The following is a 22,096-nucleotide window of genomic DNA, read 5'->3' as shown; positions in this document are numbered from 1 at the left end:
ATTGATGCAGACATGGGTAATAGCAAACATCAATGCAGGAGTAGGAGGAACGGTAATATCTATTCAATCATTTCTATTCTAATATTAAAGAAACGATTTCAGTTCTTAATTTTGTTTCTTCTTCTTCTTCAGCAATAACAACCAACCAATTCAGTCTATTCTTACTTCTATTTCTTCTAATCCTCTTCTTCTTCACTGAGTCTCAAAAGTTCAGAACTATCAAGCTTCAAATTTCAAGAATCATCAAATCTCAAAATCTGAAGCTTCAAAATCGAACCTGTTTGACTGTTTGAGCCTTGAGGTTTCGAAATCAAAGGTAACTTTAAACTTTAGTTTTGTTTTTCATGGTTTGTTATTTTCTAATTGAATAATTTTTTATCAAAATTTCTTTTTCTGATCAAATTTCGAAATACAGGACCATCAATATCAGTTTCTGTAATCAGAAGGAACAAGAGTCAAGGAATAATGAATTCAGGTAAATTCTCCTTTCAAGTTTTTGATTTTTTCTTCTTTTACGTTTCTGAAAAATCACAAATTTTGATTTTTTGTTTCTATTTACCTCTTATTTGTAAGGACTAAGAACTATATTTTGATCTCAAATCACAGGTTTTCTGATTTGAAGTGTCAAAATATGAGGTAATTTTCGGATTATGATCTGATATGATTTCTTTAATTTTTCTTTTCTGTTATGCTATTTGATTTCTTATTTGGATTCTGATTTTTATTTACAGTTTTGGTATCTTCTCTTGGTGATTTGAAGTGTGGAAAATCTAGAACCAAGAAAAAATCTACAAATCTCAATTCGCAAATAAGGTCGTTTCTTTCTTTTCTATAATTTACAATGTCTCCTAGATTAAAAAAATATGCATCTGGATATGAAAAATGTAAAAAGAAACAAAAAATTAAAGAAGATAATAAAGTTCAAGCAGGTTCTATGGATAAGTTTGTAACAAAAAAAAACAAATTTTTTTTCGGAAAATGAAACACAAACTGTTAATGAAGATAATATTGATGATAATGATTATGTTGATGTTGATGTTGATGTTAATGATAATGCTAATGACAATGTTGATGTTAATGATAATCCTAATGTTGATGTTGATGGTAATGTTGATTTTCACACTTTTGATATATTTGATCCAAGAAATTGGGTTGTTCTTGATTCTAATATGATAAATATATTAGCATTGAAAGGTCCTAAAAGATTTTCTGCAACATATTACACTAAAACTTTACCAAATGGGGAAAAATGTGATAGAGATTGGCTTGTTTATTCTAAAAAAATTGATAATTTTTTTTTGTTTTTGTTGTAAATTTTTTCCGAAAATGGTGTGGAAAGGGTCAATTAGCAAATGAGGGTTTTAGAGACTGGATACATCTTAACACTAGAATTAAAGAGCATGAAACTAGTATGGAACATGTTAAAAGTATAAATACTTGGTATGATTTGCATTTAAGATTACAAAAAAATAAAACTATTGATAATGCAGCTAAAAAACAATTAGAAAAAGAAAAAGTTCATTGGAGACAAGTTTTGTTGAGAATTATCTCTATTGTGAAATTTCTTGCTAAACATAATCTTGCTTTTCGTGGTACTAATGAGAAAGTGTATGAAGATAACAATGGAAATTTCTTAGGCTTATTTGAAATGCTGATTGAATTTGACATCGTTTCTTATGAGCATATACAACGTATTATAAATGAAATTGGTATCCATAAACATTATCTTGGGCATAGGATACAAAATGAATTAATAATTTTGCTTTCTTCGGAAATAAAATCTATGATTATTAGAAAGATAAAAAATGCAAAATATTTTTCTATAATACTTGATTGTACTCCTGATATAAGTCGCCAAGAGCAAATGACTATTATTTTAAGATATGTGGATGTTTCGTCAAATGTTGTTTGCATTGAAGAATCCTTTTTAGGGGTTTTAGATGTAAATGATACAACCGGCCAAGGACTTTTTGATGTCTTACAAAATGAATTGAATTTGCTTGATCTTGATATAAGTCACCAAGAGCAAATGACTATTATTTTAAGATATGTGGATGTTTCGTCAAATGTTGTTTGCATTGAAGAATCTTTTTTAGGGTTTTTAGATGTAAATGATACAACCGGCCAAAGACTTTTTGATGTTTTACAAAATGAACTGAATTTGCTTGATCTTGACATTAATAATGTACGTGGACAAGGCTATGATAATGGATCAAATATAAAAGGAAAACATCAAGGAGTGCAAAACAAGCTTTTAGATATAAATTCTAGAGCTTTTTATACTCCTTGTGGTTGTTATAGTTTGAACTTAACTTTGTGTGATATGGCTAATGCTTGTGGTAAAGCTAAAGGTTTTTTTTGGAACAATACAACGTATCTATACAATTTTTGCAAATTCCACTAAGAGATGACAAATTTTAAAAGATAATGTGAAAGGGTTAACTCCTAAATCTTTGTCATCCACTCGGTAGGAGAGTCGTGTTGATAGTGTTAAAGCTATAAAATTTCAAATTTTTGACATACAAAAGGCTTTACTTCAAGTAGCCAAAAATGATAATGATCCAAAAATAACAAGTGAAGCTAAATCTTTAGCAAAAAATGAACTTGGTAACTTTAAGTTTATATTGGCTTTAGTAATTTGGTATAAAATGTTAAATGCTGTTAATTTAGTTAGCAAACAATTGCAATCAAAAGATATGCTTATTGATGTTGGTATGAAAAAATAAAGGGGCAGATTTCGTTTTTTAAAGAATATAGAGAAAATGGTTTTTTAAATGCTTTAGAAACTGCAAAAGATATTGCCTTGGAAATAGGTATCGATCCAATATTTTCTAAAAAACGTGAACCTAAAATAAAAAAAACATTTTGATGCGATTTCATCCCATGCTTCTTGTAGTGTTTCACAATCCACACAAGAGAAATTTAGGGTTAAATATTTTATTTATATTGTTGATCAAACAATTACTTCTTTAAGTACAAGGTTTGAACAATATCAACAATATGATAAAAATATTTGGTTTTCTGTTTAATTCAGAAAAACTACATTCATTAGATGATATAACCTTAAAATCTTGTTGTAAGTCTCTTGAAACTTCACTCAAAAAAGATGAGCAATCGGATATTGATGGAAATGACTTGTATGTTGAGTTAAAATTACTTCTACATCTCTTGCCCAAAGAAAAAAAATAACAGTAATTGATATTTTAAACTTTTTAAAACGTGTTGATTATTTTCCTATTATATCTATTGCATATAGAATTATGTTGACTATTCCTGTTGCATCTGCAGAATGAAGTTTTTCAAAATTCAAGATTTTGAAGTCTTATTTACGATCTACAATGACTCAAGAACGACTTAATGAATTGGCTTTGATGACGATTGATCGTAACATGTTGGACAAAGTTACATATGAAGATGTTATTGAGAAATTTATTTCAACAAATATTAGGAGGATGACAGTTTTCAAGTAGAAACCAATTTCTTTTTTGTGTATTATTTTAAATGAAATTTTAATTTTATGTATTTGCAATAAAAAAATTAAGATGTATATTTTTTTTGCTTAAATTTTGAGATATTTCAAATTTTAAGGCCTATTTTTCGTTAAATCGCACAGAGTCTATAAAATCTCGGGGTCGGCCCTAGCTCTAACCGGTTCCAACTTGTTTTGGTTCTGTTTAGTTTTTCGGTTAAAAAGCCCTGTCCCTAAACTGTAATATGGGTTAATAAATAAGTTATGTATATCTGATGACTTCGAAGCGAAGGAAATGCTATGTTTGCTAGGTAATTGATAAGTATTTTCTAGTTACTAAATTGATTAACTAAATTACAATAATATACTTTTTTTAATCATTTTAACTAAAAAGTCTCAAAATTAAATATTCGGGAAGAAAGATTCAGACTAAGAGCGAAGATTATTTGAAAATTCAAATGATATCTTAAAAATACATTAAAATAACCTCAATAAATAAAATTCAAAGGATGGTAGTTAGCTACTTCGGAACTTGTTTGGATGTGTCAAGACTATGAGCCTTTTAGCCAATCAATTAAAGAGAAGAAAGGAAAAAAGAAAATCTCAAATATAACAAACTAGGTTACAACCACGAGTAAGAAAAAAATATTGTTAATTAAATATGGTAATGAAAAACCAAAGATTCACAAAATTTTAATAAATTTATAAGATATAAGTTTTGTTTAAACTTATATTGATTATTTAAAATCTCCCATATATATGAATTTGAATAAAATATAAAACACACAATCAATCATGCACATGACATTGATATAGGAAAAATTAAATATAACATAAATGTAATAAAAATAAATAAACAAAACACAATAAATTACAAATTAAAAACTAACTTTTTTATAATTTTCTAAAAATTTCTTTATACACAATATTTGAAGTTTTGTTTGTAAGCACCATCCTTATCTAAAATTAAAACCTTAATTCTTAGATAATCTTAAAAAAGTATAGAAGGAAAAAAATGTGTAAACAATTTTAAATTGCTATTTCAAAAAATTAACCACCACAAGCCACATTCCAACAACAACAACTAAGAAAGGCGGTAATTCGTAGAGCATAAATTCCATTGACTTTCATAGAGATAGGAAAAGTAGGAGAAATTGTGAAGCTCTCACCACACAAACTTCACCCATGTTCTCTAATAACTTCGTTATCAAAACCCTTTGAGCAAATCTACATAAAGATTCATTTTAATACGCGATTACAACCTGAAGATCTAAAACACACACACACATACACAATGCACTTAATAATCATTGTGTTGAAGAAAAAAGCTTGCTTGCATGGTGAAGGGACAACCCTACCTTCAAATTAATATATATCCTAATAAGCAAAAATATTATCAAAACCAGAATGTTACTCCCTCCGTCCCAAAATTATAGTCCATCTTTCCCTTTTGGTTTGTCCCAAAATAATAATCCACTTCTAAAAATAAATAACATTTTTACCAAAATACCCCTCATTATTACTTAACTAACTAAGCATTTAATAGAACATTAAATGCAAAGTGTAGCACCTGGTTCCTGGTACGTAAATCTTATTTGAGTATTTCTCTTCTTTTAGCCTTGGACTCGGCGAGTCACAGGTCCGACTCGCCGAGTAGATGCGGGACCCAGGACACGTTTAAGTTGTCGACTCGGCGAGTCCATATCCTGGACTCGGCGAGTCACAGCTGTTGGATGAAACCCTAAGCTTCAGGGGTTTGCACCCTATTTAAACAACATATCCGCCCCAACCTCGCCCCCATTCACCCTCAAAGCCCTGCATATCTCTCTAGCCGTGCTTCCTTGTGAGTTTGAGGTGTTTTTGTGGTATTCTTGAAGTTTTTGAGGGAAAAAGAAGAGGGAATCAAGAAGAGGAGAAGGAGGCCAAGCATCTCTGTGTCATTCCAACGTTTCCCCTAAGGTATAGCTCGTTTCCCCTCTGTTTTTAAGCTTATTGTCCCTTATAGCTCCATTAAAGTCATTTTTGAGCCATTTCCAAGATTGTGTATGCTTGAGGGTTCGTAATAAGTTGATTGGCTTCTAGATCTAGGAAAGATTGAGCTCTAGGAGCTCAGATCTGTTAGCTTTATGGACCCATGTTGCTTGTTCACCCTAGATCTACCCTTTTGAGGCATTTTGAACCCTAAAATCCATATTGGTGAATATCTACACGTAAAGTTGGAAACTTTACGTGTGATTCGTGTCCTAGAAGTCCAGATCTGTGAATGGCATGGACTGGAATCGAGCAAATCTATGTATTTAGTGGGTGCATGGCAACGACTCGGCGAGTCGTTCATGTGACTCGGCGAGTCTGTTCGCGAGTCTCCGAGTTTGTCCCCTTTTCGTAGTGTCGAGTGAGCAGTGAGTCACGGGGTGTGACTTAGTGAGTCGAAAGCTGAACTCATCTATGGAGGTACTCGCTGAGTCAATGCCCTGACTCGGCGAGTTCAAGGCAATCTCCTTAGATCAAGAACAGACTCGGCGAGTTGTTCATACAACTCGGCGAGTCTTAGCATAAGTGTTCCTCGGATGAAGATGAACTCGACGAGTTGTTCATATAACTCGGCGAGTAGGATGAAGGACTTGAGTATCAGTTAAGAAGGAGAACTCGTCGAGTCGACGCCTAACTCGACGAGTAGAAACGGGACTCACGGCAAACGTTTGGGTAGGGACTCGGCGAGTTGGAAAGCCAACTCGGCGAGTCGGGTCAACTGAAAGTTGACTCTGATTTTGACATAGGTCATGATCAGGGGTAAAATGGTCATTTTACCCAAAGGACAGTTAGCGGTGTTTGATTGAGTATGATGTGGGAATTGCAGCCGGAGGATTTCCGGAGCAGCAGCAGCAGCAGTAGACAGTTAGTTCCCGCTCAGATCAGCAGCTACTTTGAGGTGAGTTGCCTTCCAGTAGCGGTGGGTCTGCGGCCACAATGCCGACCCACCGGTAGGAGTTATATGTAGATGTTTGTCTCTGTGATATTCATCTAGGAATTTCTACTACTTGTGTTATGCTATGTGCTAGTGACAGTAGGGGGAGATAGTCCCCGAAGTATTCGGTCGGTAGGACCGAAGGGGAGGCCAGCACCCAGATATGCGAGGCAGTATGCGGTCGAGAGGACCGAAGGGGAGGCCAGCACCCAGATATGCTAGGCAGTATCCGATCGAGAGGACCGAAGGGGAGGCCAGCACCCAGATATGCTAGGCAGTATCCGGTCGAGAGGACCGAAGAGGAGGCCAGCACCCAGATATGCTAGGCAATGTCCGGTCGAGAGGGCCGAAGGGGTAGGTCGGGCACCCAGATATGCCTGACAATATATGTATGTTATGAGATTATATGGTATGTGGTACGGTGGGGGAACTCACTAAGCTTTGTGCTTACAGTTTTCAGTTTTGGTTTCAGGTACCTCCTCAGCTAGGGGAAAGGAGCCGGCACGGTAGCAGCATGTCACACACACACTCTCTGGTTTCCGCATTCACGAGATTCTCTGGGATTTATACTCTGATATTTTGATTGGTTGTATGATTTGGCTTTTAGAAATGGTTTACGTTGTGTCATGGTTTGATCAAACAATGTTTTTAATTATTAATGTCTTCTAAAGTAATGTTTTAAAACATAATTTTTAGACGTGAAAATTGGGTCGTTACAAGTTGGTATCAGAGTCCTGGTTTGAGGGATTCGGACACACCTTCGGGGGTGTCTAAACTCAAATCGAGGGATTAAAAGGTTTTCTAAAAAGAAAATGTTTTCAAAAAAAAAATGAGAAAAGAGTTTCGAGAAAGAACGAAGTGTATGATGTGCGCGACCGGCCGAGCTCAAGTAAGTATTCCCCAAAGTACCCATACAAGTTTATGTTATGTTTATCAACTTTTGTAGAACAGCATGCTAGAATAGGACTAAGGATCTAGGAGTGATGCCTTATGTGCCTGCTTTATGTGTTTCAGTTGTATGAGAATTGCATGCTAGTATTGAGTAGACAGCAAGTAGGATAGCCTGATTAGGTTATACCTGATAGTATGAGCTTAGCACTGTATGCTAGTACAGTTCCTGAAAGCAGATAGAGTTGATTGAGATTGTTACCCTTGTCTGAATGCTGCTTGCTTCGTGCTACGTGGGACTCTGAATAATGGGAGTTAGCCATTAGGCGAATGCGTCACGTCACATGTGATCAAGGTTGAATAATCTTAGAGTGCCGAATTTGATCCTAGTGCGCAGCTCTTGTTTGAGTCCAACCATTGTAGGGACGAGTCGGGTACTCGAAGGATTATCTGAGCCTCGTCATATGTGATGGTATTCGGGTAATGGCTAATTGGCATTACAAGGAGGCCTGCAGCAGCTGAGGACTGGATAGAGTAGAATCAGAGATTTCCCTAGGGCAAGCCTAGGATGAGTATAGCAGTGATCAGCAGTAGTGAAAGGGATCTGGTGGAGTCGAGGCATCCCTTAAAGAAGGTACAGATAGATGTGGAAGGTAGTATGGGCCCGTACTACTGAAAGCAGAGGATCCGTACCCGAACCAAGGAAGGCCAAGATAAGACCAGGGAACTTGTAAGTAGCAGTGATCCCTCAGGAAGTATCAATATCTCTAATGTTTGATGTGATGTATTGCAGAATGGTGGTACTTCGATCGAGGCCGGTAGATAGCGGTTTGGGAGAGGGGTCAGGTTCGGGATCAGGTTCCGAGCCGGTTGATGAGGGACTATGCGAGTTCATCGCGTCAGAGATCACCAGAGGCATCCTTGAGTCGACCCCCATTCTCTTTGGGTCGATCAAGGAAGGGATCATGGAGTTGATGGAGGATCGCCTTCGGGCATTCCGGAGTGATATGGCATCTAGCCAGTCGGGATCTCGCACACTGTCCTTCAAGGACTTCAGGGGCAGTGGTGCGCCGGATTTCCATGGGGTGAAGGACCCCATTGCTGCCAGGCGATGGATTGCAGACATCGAGTCTGCACAGTCGACTAGCTTCTGCCCCGAGGGGTCGAAGGTGAGGTATGCAGCAGGGTGTTTACGGGACCGAGCCCGGGATTGGTGGGAGTGAGTGGGTGACTCGTTGGGAGCCTCAGCTATCGAGGCTATGACCTGGTCGGACTTTGTGACCAGGTTCAGGGCAGAGTTTGCGCCGGCTGTCGAGCTTCAGCAGCTGGCCAAGGAGTTTCTAGACATGAGACAGACGACGGAGACTGTGGCGGAGATCACCGCCAAGTTCCGGGAGAGGGCTTTGTTGGTGCCCCAGTATGCTGGTGACGAGGACATGAGGAGGACTCGTTATCATGATATGCTACGAGCTGACATCCGGGAGCATGTTAGCTTTTCGGATTGCCCTACCCTGGACTCCATGATTGCCAGGGCGAGGGAAAGGGAGATAGATTTGGAGCACATCCGGAAACGGAAGGCAGAAGAGGGTCAGTCAGGAGGGGCTTCGGGGAAGAAGCCCAAGGGATCAGATGCGGGGCCGAAAGGCCAACAGGGACGGGGACGCTGCAGGAAATGCGGCAAGGCGCACGAGGGAGCATGCAGGATGGGATCATCAGGCTGATACAAGTGCGGCAAGTCTGGGCACATCAGCAGGGATTGCACTGCTCCGACAGCAGTTATTCAGACATCAGAGTTGCTATGTTTCCACTGCAACCAGAGGGGCCACAAGAAGGCCAATTGCCCCTAGTTGACAGTTTCAGCGCCGGTGAAGGCGCCAGCTCCAGCGACCCTGCGGATCACGGATGGCCGGCAGGGCAAGGCAGAGGCTCCAGTGGTGAGGAGCCGAGCATTTCAGCTGACTACCGAGGAGGCACGCGCCGCACCCGATGTGGTGACGGGTATGATTCTTTCCCTCTATCTTATTTTTATGATGTTCTGTTATTGATATGTGCTCCGTATGTATATGTATGCATTATGATCGTTCCATGTGAACGGCCTTCCAGTTCAGGTGTTGTTTGACTCGGGTGCGTCCCGATCATTTGTTTCCCTTGCGCTTAGCAAGAAGTTTCATGAGTCATCGGGCAAGTTAGATTGCTCTTTGGAGGTGGAGATTGCTGATGATCGATCAGTGCGAGCATCGATAGTATTTCGAGATTGCGTGCTGCGTTTGTTTGAGGAGCGCTACTTGGTAGATTTGGTTCCCATTCCGTTGCGTGGGAACAAGGTGATTATAGGCATGGATTGGCTGAGCCCTAATGGGGCGGTGATAGATTGCGCGCAGCAGCTAGTGCGGGTCAGGACCCCAGGCGGGGAAGAGTTAGTAATTCATGGCGAGAGGCCGCAGTATGGACCCACAATATGTTCAGCAGCGAGGGCGAGGCGCTACCTTCAGCAGGGATGCGCAGGATATGTCGCGTATGTGATGGATACTCGGGAGGCGGGTAAGGTGACAGTGAGCGAGGTTCCGGTGGTTCGAGACTTTGTAGACGTTTTCCCGGAGGAGCTTCCTGGGATACCTCCGGAGCGACAGGTGGAGTTCAGGATTGACCTTGTTCCTGGTGCGGCTCCGATAGCCAAGGCGCCGTATCGGTTGGCTCCTCCCGAGATGCAGGAGTTGTCTACGCAGCTGCAGGAGCTGCTAGACAAGGGATTTATTCGCCCGAGCAGTTCGCCCTGGGGAGCCCCGATTCTGTTTGTGAAGAAGAAGGACTGGTCGCATCGGATGTGTATAGATTACTGGGAGCTGAACAAGGTAACGGTGAAGAACCATTACCTGCTCCCAAGGATTGATGACCTCTTTGACCAGCTTCAGGGAGCATCTTGGTTCTCCAAGATTGATTTGCGTTCGGGTTATCATCAGATGAGGGTCAGGGAGGAGGATATGCAGAAGACCGTGTTTCGGACGCGCTATGGCCATTATGAGTTTGTGGTGATGCCGTTTGGGCTCACCAATGCTCTTGCCGCGTTCATGGACCTCATGAACCGCGTATGCAGACCGATGCTGGATCGGTCTGTGTTAGTCTTTATCGATGACATCTTGGTTTATACCAAGACTCGGGAGGAACATGAGGAGCATCTGAGAGAGGTGTTGGAGACCCTGAGGAGGGAGAGCTTGTATGCCAAGTTCTCCAAGTGTGAGTTTTGGTTGCGCGAGGTGCAATTTCTCGGACACCTTGTCAACCAGGACGGGATTCTGGTCGATCCGGCCAAGGTCGAGGCCGTGATGAGGTGGGAGGTTCCGAAGTCTCCATCTGAGATTCGGAGTTTCCTGGGATTAGCAGGCTACTATCGGAGATTTATTCAGGATTTCTCCAAGATAGCCATACCCCTGACGCGGCTGACGAAGAAAGCCGTGGTCTTTCAGTGGGGACCCGAGCAGCAGGCTGCGTTTGAGACGCTGAGACAGAGACTGTGCGAGGCGCCGATCTTAGCCCTGCCAGAGGGCGTAGAGGATTTTGTGGTATACTGCGACGCGTCCATTTCTGGGTTGGGCGCGATTCTAATGCAGAGGGGGCATGTCATTGCCTACGCTTCGAGGCAGCTCAAGCCTCACGAGGCGAACTACCCGACGCATGATTTGGAGTTGGGGGCGGTGGTTTTTGCCCTCAAGATTTGGCGGCATTACCTCTACGGGGTTCGATGTACCATTTACACGGACTACAAGAGTTTGAGGTACCTCATGGATCAGCCGAATCTGAATATAAGGCAGCGTCGGTGGTTGGACGTGGTAAAGGATTATGATTGCGAGATCCTCTACCACACGGGGAAGGCCAATGTGGTGGCCGATGCGCTTAGTCGCAAGGCGGCGCCGATCAGGGACGTTTGCATGAGGATGACTGTGGTGACTCCCCTGTTGGAGCGAATTCGGGAGGCTCAACAGGAGTCTATCAAGGAGGAGCATCGGAAGAGTGAGCATGTGGTGGGTCAGGTTTCCTCCTTTGATTATGATAGCCGATGACTATTGACACTACACCGTAGGGTGTGGGTGCCGTATCACAGAGGCGTGCGCCAGATTTTGATGGAGGAGGCGCACAAGTCCCGATTCTCTATTCATCCCAGGGTGACGAAGATGTATAGGGATCTTCGTCTAGATTATTGGTGGCCCTGCATGAAGCGGGATGTGGCATGGTACGTTGAGCGCTGCTTGACCTGTAGGAAGGTCAAGGTCGAGCATCAGAGGCCGCATGGCAAGATGCAGCCGTTGGATATTCCGCTATGGAAATGGGAGGATATCACGATGGATTTTATCACGAAGCTTCCCAGGACCGTGCGTGGAGTGGATTCGATTTGGGTCATTGTGGATCGATTGACCAAGAGTGCTCACTTTATCCCGATTCAGGAGAGCATATCGGCCGAAAAATTGGCCAACATCTATATCAGGGAGATTGTAGCATGGCATGGGGTGCCAGTATCGGTTATCTCGGACAGGGATGTGCGTTTTACTTCCAGATTTTGGAAGAGATTTCATGACGAGTTGGGCACTCGTTTGCATTTTAGCATCGCTTTTCACCCGCAGACGGATGGTCAGAGCGAGCGGACCATCCAGACTCTGGAGGATATGTTGCGAGCGTGCGTGCTAGATTTCGGTGGTAGCTGGGATACCTATCTTCCGCTGGCCGAGTTCTCCTACAACAACAGCTATCACGCGAGTATCGACCGCCCTCCCTTCGAGATGTTGTACGGACGGAGGTGCAGGACCCCGATATGCTGGGGTGAAGTTGGCCAGAGAGTCATGGGGAGCACCGAAATGGTGCTCAAGACGACCGAGAGGATCCAGTAGGTCCGAAGCAGGCTTCAGACTGCTCAGAGTCGGCAGAAAAGTTATGCCGACAAGCGTCGATCCGACTTGGAGTTCCAAGTCGGGGATATGGTTCTCCTGAAGGTGTCGCCTTGGAAAGGCGTCATTCGATTCTGGAAACGGGGCAAGTTGGGCACGCGATTCATCGGACCGTTCAGGGTCGTAGCCCGGGTGGGCAAGGTGGCGTATAGGTTGGATCTGCCAGCTGAGCTCAGCCAGATCCACAACACTTTCCATGTTTCTCAGCTGCGAAAGTGCCTAGTGGACGGTTCAGCGGTTGTGCCGTTAGAGGACATTCAGGTTGATGACAGCCTGAATTACATTGAGCGCCCAGTCGCAATCCTCGACAGGAAGTCGAAGGATTTGAGGAGCAAGAGGGTGGAGCTAGTGAAGGTGCAATGGCAGCACCGCAAGGGTTCGGAATGGACTTGGGAGCCGGTGGACGAGATGAGGGAGCATTATCCCGAGCTGTTTCAAGATCAAGCAGCAGACTTCGAGGACGAAGTCCAAAATAAGTGGGGGAGATTTGTAGCACCTGGTTCCTGGTACGTAAATCTTATTTGAGTATTTCTCTTCTTTTAGCCTTGGACTCGGCGAGTCACAGGTCCGACTCGCCGAGTAGATGCGGGACCTGGGACACGTTTAAGTTGTCGACTCGGCGAGTCCATATCCTGGACTCGGCGAGTCACAGCTGTTGGATGAAACCCTAAGTTTCAGGGGTTTGTACCCTATTTAAACAACATATCCGCCCCAACCTCGCCCCCATTCACCCTCAGAGCCCTGCATATCTCTCTAGCCGTGCTTCCTTGTGAGTTTGAGGTGTTTTTGTGGTATTCTTGAAGTTTTTGAGGGAAAAAGAAGAGGGAATCAAGAAGAGGAGAAGGAGGCCAAGCATCTCTGTGTCATTCCAACGTTTCCCCTAAGGTATAGCTCGTTTCCCCTCTGTTTTTAAGCTTATTGTCCCTTATAGCTCCATTAAAATCATTTTTGAGCCATTTCCAAGATTGTGTATGCTTGAGGGTTCGTAATAAGTTGATTGGCTTCTAGATCTAGGCAAGATTGAGCTCTAGGAGCTCAGATCTGTTAGCTTTATGGACCCATGTTGCTTGTTCACCCTAGATCTACCCTTTTGAGGCATTTTGAACCCTAAAATCCATATTGGTGAATATCTACATGTAACGTTGGAAACTTTACGTGTGATTTGTGTCCTAGAAGTCCAGATCTGTGAATGGCATGGACTGGAATCGAGCAAATCTATGTATTTAGTGGGTGCATGGCAACGACTCGGCGAGTCGTTCATGTGACTCGGCGAGTTTGTTCGCGAGTCTCCGAGTTTGTCCCCTTTTCGTAGTGTCGAGTGAGCAGTGAGTCATGGGGTGTGACTCAGTGAGTCGGAAGCTGAACTCATCTATGGAGGTACTCGGCGAGTCAATGCCCTGACTTGGCGAGTTCAAGGCAATCTCCTTAGATCAAGAACAGACTCGGCGAGTTGTTCATACAACTCGGTGAGTCTTAGCATAAGTGTTCCTTGGATGAAGATGAACTCGACGAGTTGTTCATACAACTCGGCGAGTAGGATGAAGGACTTGAGTATCAGTTAAGAAGGAGAACTCGTCGAGTCGACGCCTAACTCGACGAGTAGAAACGGGACTCAGGGCAAACGTTTGGGTAGGGACTCGGCGAGTTGGAAAGCCAACTCGGCGAGTCGGGTCAACTGAAAGTTGACTCTGATTTTGACTTAGGTCATGATCAGGGGTAAAATGGTCATTTTACCCAAAGGACAATTAGCGGTGTTTGATTGAGTATGTTGTGGGAATTGCAGCCGGAGGATTTCCGGAGCAGCAGCAGCAGTAGACAGTCAGTTCCCACTCAGATCAGTAGCTACTTCGAGGTGAGTTACCTTCCAGTAGCGGTGGGTCTGCGGCCACAATGTCGGCCCACCAGTAGGAGTTATATGTAGATGTTTGTCTCTGTGATATTCATCTAGGAATTTCTACTACCTGTGTTATGCTATGTGCTAGTGACAGTAGGGGGAGATAGTCCCCGAAGTATCCGGTCGGTAGGACCGAAGGGGAGGCCAGCACCCAGATATGTGAGGCAGTATGCGGTCGAGAGGACCGAAGGGGAGGCCAGCACCCAGATATGCTAGGCAGTATCCGGTCGAGAGGACCGAAGGGGAGGCCAGCACCCAGATATGCTAGGCAGTATCCGATCGAGAGGACCGAAGAGGAGGCCAGCACCCAGATATGCTAGGCAATGTCCGGTTGAGAGGGCCGAAGGGGTAGGTCGGGCACCCAGATATGCCTGACAATATATGTATGTTATGAGATTATATGGTATGTGGTACGGTGGGGGAACTCACTAAGCTTTGTGCTTACAATTTTCAGTTTTGGTTTCAGGTACCTCCTCAGCTAGGGGAAAGGAGCCGGCACGGTAGCAGCATGTCACACACACACTCTCTGGTTTCCGCATTCACGAGATTCTCTGGGATTTATACTCTGATATTTTGATTGGTTGTATGGTTTGGCTTTTAGACATGGTTTACGTTGTGTCATGGTTTGATCAAACAATGTTTTTAATTATTAATGTCTTCTAAAGTAATGTTTTAAAACGAAATTTTTGGACGTGAAAAGATGGTGGTAATTGATGGTGACATAGGATGATGGAGACGGTAAGGTCATCGGTGGATGGTGCATTGATGGCAGCGATGGTCGAGAATGGTGGCAACGAATCGAAGTTGGAAAAAATGGAAGGAATATTCAATAGCGTGCGAGAAAATGATGACTCATGCTATATCTTCTATTCCTTGGTAAAAAACGGAAAAGATAAATTGAGTAGATAATCATGGCTGATTACACGTGATTATAATTATGGACACCAGAAGGAATTTCGATTTTAAACCAATAGAAGGGATATATAGGAGTTTAAAGGAGCGGGGCAAAATAGACAATTCACTTTGTAAAATTCTAGCTTTAGGAGATGCCACGTAGGAATAAAGGGATTCTTTTATTAAGATAGGGATACAAAATTATGCGATTGGTCATGTGGTATTTTAAAATATGCGTAGCAAAGATAACTATTAAAAGTTAAAACCCCTATGTGCTTGGTCCTTTAGGTTTAAAAAACTTTTCCCTTTGGGTCTTTTTGGCTAACCCTGTCCAAATGAGGTTGTTAGTTTATCCCATGTGGTCATGGGTGTATCTAATAAGGAATAAGGTAGGTCCTAGGACCTACCTAAAATGCCCCTAGGTCAAACCCTAGTCAAAACAAGGTCAAAGTCAATCGGGTTGACTCAGTCAGTACACGGGGCGTACTCATCGTGTACGTGGGGCGTGCCTCGCAATTAACCGAAGAACGGGGTGCTGACCTCGTACGCTCAACGTACCTTTTTGTTACGCCCTGCGTATGCGGCTGCTTGCCAACCTCTTAACCAAGTGCTTAATCCCTTAAGTACCCACGTCCAAAGTTTAGATCTAGGTCACATAAGATGTCCTAAGCCATAAAGTTTCCAACTTTATGGCCTAGCATAGCTATTAAGTCCTTAAAACCAAAAACCCTAGCCTCTTAACCCATTAAGACCATCTAGCACTTGCATGGGGGAAAACTAATGACCAAGAACACAACTTTATGACTTAACTTCCCTAAAAACCTCTGAAAGGACAACTCAAATGCCTTGAAGTACCTCCTACTCACAAAGGCTAAGTTTGGGACCAAAAAGGAAACAACTTGAGCAAAACTAGATCCAAGAGATTCTATCATCAAGTTTGAAACTTTTTACCTCTACAAGGTGCATAAAGGGGGACTAAATGCTGGATCCAAAGCCTTGAGTGAAACACCACCACTTCAATGTTCTTCCTTCTACTCCAAGATCTCCAAAAATGCACCAAAATGGCCCAATAAGCTTCACAAAGCACAAAAACTCTTAGGGTTTTCGAGATGAGGATGGAGGCTGAAGGTAAAAAGGTGCTTGAGACCATAAATGAGCTTAAATAGGGTCCAAACCCTAAAATTTAGGGTTTGCACTCTGGACGCGTACGGGCATACACTCAACGTTCTAAGGCGCACCGGAGTACGCCCTGCGTACGAGGGTGTACGCCTTGCGTACTCCAAAGGTCTTCGAATTTACAAAATTGCCATCAGGGACTAAACTTCTAAAATAAACATAACTCAAGGGTTAAAACGAATACCTGATGTTACAGTTCAACTTTCAGTTTTCACAAATTTCATTCCTTTAGCTACTTATGGACATTTATCCCCATGTTTTCACAAATTCTTGTCGTTCATTTATAAAGGAGTCCTAAATCGATTTTTAAAGGAAGATTGTATCAACTAATGTCATGTCACTAATTATTATGTCAAATCATTAATAATTAGACTAAGTCATCATTTAACCTACAAGAGCTAGTTAGCAGTGAGTAACATTTGAACAAACCGTATAATTTGTTGGTGTTTTTTGTATAAAAACCTTACGTAGATGTTGTTTTTTGAATATACCAAACTTGGATGATGTTTTTTGAACGATTTTGAAACATAGTTATCCCCTTGAGTTATTTTCTCGTATTATTTTTTCCTTAATTAACTTTTACATATAAATATCAGTTACCATAAGGGTGAAATTTGAACAAAATATGTAGTTTGCTGATGTTTTTTTATACAAAAGCCTTACTTGGATGACGTTTTTTAAACAGACCGAACTTGAATGATGTTTTTTAAACAATTTTGAAACATAATTATCCTTGTAAGTTTTTTCCCCTCTTAATTAAAATGATACCTTGTGAAAAGAGATACAAGACAAACAAAAAAATTTGGTATGAAATATATCATTTTGTTTTCTTTTCCTACTTATGTTTGTATCTATTTTGAAACGATAGGAAAATATATTAAATTATTATTAATATTACTCAAACATAGCTGTTCCAAAGAAAGAAAAAAAAATATTACCAAATATAACATTTGTTATAGAAAATATATAAGTAAAAAAATCATCAAAATAAATTGTAAATTTACTCGTAGAAAGCGAATAAGCGATAACAGGGCAAATAGTGTTTGTCGTCCCGCCTCTCATTTCTCACCGTAAATTGTCGCACAAGTTTTCGTGAACCACGACAGCCGATCTCTCCGTCGCACGTCTCCGTCGCTTCTCCGTGCAGACCTGCGTTGCTGCGCTTTTCTACAATCGACTTAAACTTGAGGTATTCCTCCCTACTCCTTTCATTTTCTTACTTTTAAGATTATATTTTGTTTGTGTGCATATATAGTGTTTTATCGTTGGCAGTATTAACGCGCCAATATGTAATATGTTCGTCAAATTTCGTTCAGCGTGTCCCAGTCTCTTGTGTATAGTTGTTGTGTTACTGTATTGATGTGTGTTGAAACCCTAATGGAGCAAATTTTTGGGGGCGATGATCTAAATTTTACATATCAACATTATATTGATTTAATTATCACGTCTTGTTGTTTTGTACATTGGAACCCTAATCGATGGACTGTGGGTGGTTTTTTTATTCCGATCATCCTTTTTTAGGAGGTCATCCATTAAACTAGAGTTTCGAGCATTACAAATGGTCATCATGTTTCACTCTGTTCTTATTATCATCCAACGCCATTGCTCTTCTAGTCTCCTTGAATTTTGATTATTTTTTCAATATTCAGAACCTTCCGGAATACTTTCAGGAATTCAAGTAGTCATAACATGACCATTATAGTTCTCTTAGTTTAAAGCAATTATTATAGGCACTCCTCTTATCTAAATTGTGAGCTTTGTGTTAAAATCATTGTTTCACTCCCTTTATAAGATAAAAGTAATCCTTTCCTAAAATAAATTGGATCAAGATGGAAATGATGAGATGCAGGTGAAAGTGAAACGAAGACCAGAGACTCGTGCCTTGTTAGTCATTTTGAGATGACTTTATAAAAGATTCCTTCCCAAAACTTATTTACAGTGGATATCATGCAACATACAAAACACATACGCTTTATAAGTTCATATAGTTATCTATATTGAACTAATAATGAGATTCTTATAATGTTTGGAATTGGGAGTATATACCTATCATGCTTTTTATGTAAAAGAATAACATACTTTTGGTAGAAGCACATTTTCTGTTTCTCTCTTATTTACAAATATACACTATCTATGTTGGTTATTATGTGATGTGTACTTTTATTTTTTGACCTCTTAGTTAACAATTATACTTTCAACATGAATGTAGAGTGACGATACCTATATTCTATAAGATGATAACACTAATGACTAATAATAGTTCATCAATCCAGTTGTATAACATAGTATACATTTGGCTTTCAGTGTTATTTTGAAATAATATATCCGTGTTGTCGTTTTGTGCATTGACTTAGTAACCGATGATTACATGATTCTATTTTGTCGTGCTAAAATAAATGTGTGATTTTTTTTTATATATTTTTCTTGCTCTAGAAAAATGGAGTGTGCTGCATTTCACATGCTATGTTTTTTCTTTTGTTGACGCCATGCTACGTGCGTCATTTAAGTCGTTATAGAATGTCTCTTGCCACTCAATCAAATCATAGTTGATTGGTATATCACATATGTAGTATTGACATTAATGACAAACTCATGTATTGCTAGGGAAAAGAAAACTGTTCCATCACTTTTGAAGATTTTATCTATTATAGCTCCTACTACGTCTCTCTTCCTTTCTTTGCACAAAAATTTAATCTTTTTCTACTTTTTTTAAACCTTTTTACCTACTTACTTGGTTTCTTAGAGATATTAAATATTCACTATTCTATTTAGGTTACCAACTATGTGCTAATTTCCTTAGAAAGAATCGTGCATTACAGACTCTCAAAGCATTTATATCAGCATCTGTAGCTATATATAACTCTTTGAACATATCAGACATCTTGAATCTTGCTTATTTTAACACCACATCAATGTTCTTTGTAGCCATAGGGTAAAACCTAAAGGGATAACATGTTTTCATATCCGCTCAAAATTTGCTAAGTAACTTTTGAGTATGGTAAATTAGTAATTAATAATAACAAGGTGTATAACTGACTACCTGTTTTAATAACCTTCTCTTTAATGGCAACAACAACAATACCCTAATCCCATACCAAAATGAGGTAAGGGGAGGTTAGATATAGATAGCCTTACCTCCACCCAAGATGAGCATGTCAAAAAGGGTGGTGGTGGATATAGAAAAAGTAGGTATTAGTGAGAGAGAGATATATAAAGAAAAATGGTATTATACTGTAAACTAGGTAACTAAGAGCTATACTAGGTTATCCTAATTTTAAGTTGCCACACCCTCTTATCTGAGGTCATGTGAAAAAATCATGATGCTTCCCATTGAATATGCATCACAGTATAATTTATCTTGTTAAATGATTATTTTGTCCCCACACAGATAACAGATTGTATTTTTATGAAACACAAGACTTTTTTAACTGAGTTCACATGGACCAAAATTGTTAGAGGTTTTGGTATTGAAGGGCCAGAAGGGAAGGTTTTCAAATCAGTGTCCCAAGACTGAGAAGCATATTTGTAATTCACTCTTTGGTTTGTATTGTTTTGGTAAAAAAAAATAATTCCTCAAAAAGAAATAAAACGAAAAACACTGATTGGGTGGTGTTTTCAGTTCCACTGAGATTGCACTAGTAACACTTTCTATACAAGATACAACTGCAGCTAGATTCACTCTATTCTTGGTGGCTTATGAAGGATCGAAATCAATTATGTTATATGAATTTCATGCCAGATATGCTCAGTTTCCTGTTCATTTATTGTTGTTGTTTTTGCAGATTTTAAAGTCAGTTGATTGACAAACCAATCATGAAGTTGCGACTGAGATCCTTTGAAACCAAAGAAACTCTTAAACTTGAAGTCCCTAATCCTTGCACTCTCCACCATCTTACACAACTCCTCTCTCAAAAACTCCCTTCTTCTTCTTCACGTTCTTCTGCTATATATTTCTCTCTCAACCAAAAAGACAACCTTACAACTTCTTCCCCTGAAGATTCTATTCAGTCAACCGGAATCACATCTGGTGATCTCATCTACTTCACCACAAACCCTAACGGATTTTCCACTTTCCCCTCTGTCTCTCCACCACCACCATCACCACCACCATCCACATCAGAACAATCTCAACATTCCCAAACTCCAAATCCCAATCCCAGTAACCCAGACAAAACCCTTAATCCCAATCCAGAAGAGACTGAAGACTCTATGGAAATAGACGATGATGGGAATTCTGTTTCCGAACCCGGAAAGTCCTTTTCCGTTCCGGGTTTTCTAAGGAAAGTTTTCACCGAGGAACTGGGTGACGACAACGGTCTCAATCACAAGCTTTTAGCAATAGCAGTTCGCGCCGTGTTACTGGAATCCGGGTTTCTAGAGATCGATCCCGTTTCAAAGACATTAAAAAGTAGTAATAACTTCGACATTCAACGGAATTGGCATCTCACTTCATTCCACTTCACTCTTCCCGACCTCATCACCACCGGAAACATCGAATCCGTCAAGATCAGATTCCAGAGCCTCGGAAAGTACTGCAAAGTTTACGGGTCTTTAGCAAACGGAATCGTGCATTCCGTACTCTTGGATGAAGACAAACTGGTTCCGTTTCTGAACGTAGTATGGGCTAACTGCGGAAAAGTAGTCGAAACCATGGGAGACAACAACCGTGTATCAACTGTGGAACCAGAACGAGAAGTTTTCGAGTTTTGGAGGAAAACAAAGGACGGGATCGCGATTCCGCTTTTAATCGATTTATGTGAGAAGACTGGTTTGGAACTCCCGCCTTGCTTCATTCAACTTCCAAGTGAACTGAAACTGAAGATTTTGGATTCCGTTTCCGGTGTCGATGTTGCAAACATGAGCTGTGTATGTTCGGAATTGAGATACCTGGCATCGAGCGATGAGCTCTGGAAACAAAAGTATGTTGCTGAATTTGGGGATTGTAAAGGGTCGGGCAGTTTTAAAGAGAGATTTGCAAAGGCTATGGAAAGTCGGAAAAGGATGAGGAGGGTTATTGGGGGTAGGAGTGGAAGATCGGGTGTGAATTTGATGAGGATAAGGAATCCTTATGGTCGATTTGGTCCTCCTGGTTATTTTCCACCAATAAGAGGCGGAGATCATGACATATGGATGAATGTGAATGTTGGTAATGGGGTTCCGAGACTCAGGAATATGAATGTCATTCCGAATTGTAATTTGGAGTTCTAGTTTCAGCTTTAGTCAGCTGTTTATGGAATGATTACGTGAAGGAAATGTTATGTTTGCTGTGTTGAATGATAAGTATTTTATAATTACTAAACGGAGTTTTAAATTGTAAAGTTACAATTGTCGTACTTTATCATCTTTGAAACTCAATAATAAAAAAATTTGGGAGTTGTTTGAACGCGTAAGACCGTAATGTTTCTTTATCGGGGCTTTGAGCCAATCGATTATGGAGAGGCAAGATAGGAAAAAAGTCAAATATAACAGATGAACCAAATTGGATGACAATCTACATGTCATGATCAAGCTCTTGGTGATCATTTTATGATACATTGTGTTTATTGGGGGAGGAGGGAGTCATTCCCACTGATCCCATTGAACCCACTGCTACATTAACTTTTCTCTTTGATTTTTCTTCATCTTTCCGAACCCACAACATACGGAAATCCTATCTTTTTCAACCCACTCAATTAAAAAAAAATACTAAACAACTAAGGTATAAGTCTTAAAACATATGATACAAGAGAAAATGAGAGAGAGAGATGATGAAGTGGGTTCGTGAAACCAATTAAACAACCTGCCGAAGACGGAGTGGTACCGGCGGTAACTCTATTGCTAATTAAGATTTTACCTTGATTATTTTGTATATTTTTTTTAATTAAGTGGGTTGA

General features: G+C 40.7%; 3 protein-coding genes across 3 annotated transcripts; all 3 read left to right on the top strand.

Annotated features, from left to right (window-relative positions):
• The first annotated feature begins 413 nt into the window (after positions 1–413).
• LOC111887007 (uncharacterized) lies at positions 414–2,914 on the top strand. Its single transcript, XM_023883238.3, has 3 exons — positions 414–475; positions 607–636; positions 732–2,914. The coding sequence occupies exon 3, from the start codon at positions 1,412–1,414 to the stop codon at positions 2,402–2,404; it is 993 nt and encodes a 330-aa protein (XP_023739006.1). The 5' UTR covers positions 414–475; positions 607–636; positions 732–1,411; the 3' UTR covers positions 2,405–2,914.
• On the top strand, positions 842–1,313 carry LOC111887047 (uncharacterized). The gene is made up of 2 exons (XM_023883267.1): positions 842–929; positions 1,003–1,313. Exons 1-2 carry the CDS (start codon positions 842–844, stop codon positions 1,311–1,313), a joined length of 399 nt encoding a protein of 132 aa, XP_023739035.1.
• Positions 2,915–17,226: 14,312 nt separating the features above from the next.
• Positions 17,227–21,613, top strand: LOC111886998 (F-box protein SKIP22). Its single transcript, XM_023883231.3, has 2 exons — positions 17,227–17,412; positions 20,006–21,613. The coding sequence occupies exon 2, from the start codon at positions 20,037–20,039 to the stop codon at positions 21,429–21,431; it is 1,395 nt and encodes a 464-aa protein (XP_023738999.1). The 5' UTR covers positions 17,227–17,412; positions 20,006–20,036; the 3' UTR covers positions 21,432–21,613.
• The last annotated feature ends 483 nt before the right edge of the window (positions 21,614–22,096 follow it).

This window comes from Lactuca sativa, chromosome 5 (assembly GCF_002870075.4).
Source record: "Lactuca sativa cultivar Salinas chromosome 5, Lsat_Salinas_v11, whole genome shotgun sequence".
Lineage (NCBI taxonomy): Eukaryota > Viridiplantae > Streptophyta > Magnoliopsida > Asterales > Asteraceae > Lactuca > Lactuca sativa.
Note: the sequence above shows the minus strand (reverse complement) of the source record. Positions and strands in the feature narration are given on the sequence as shown.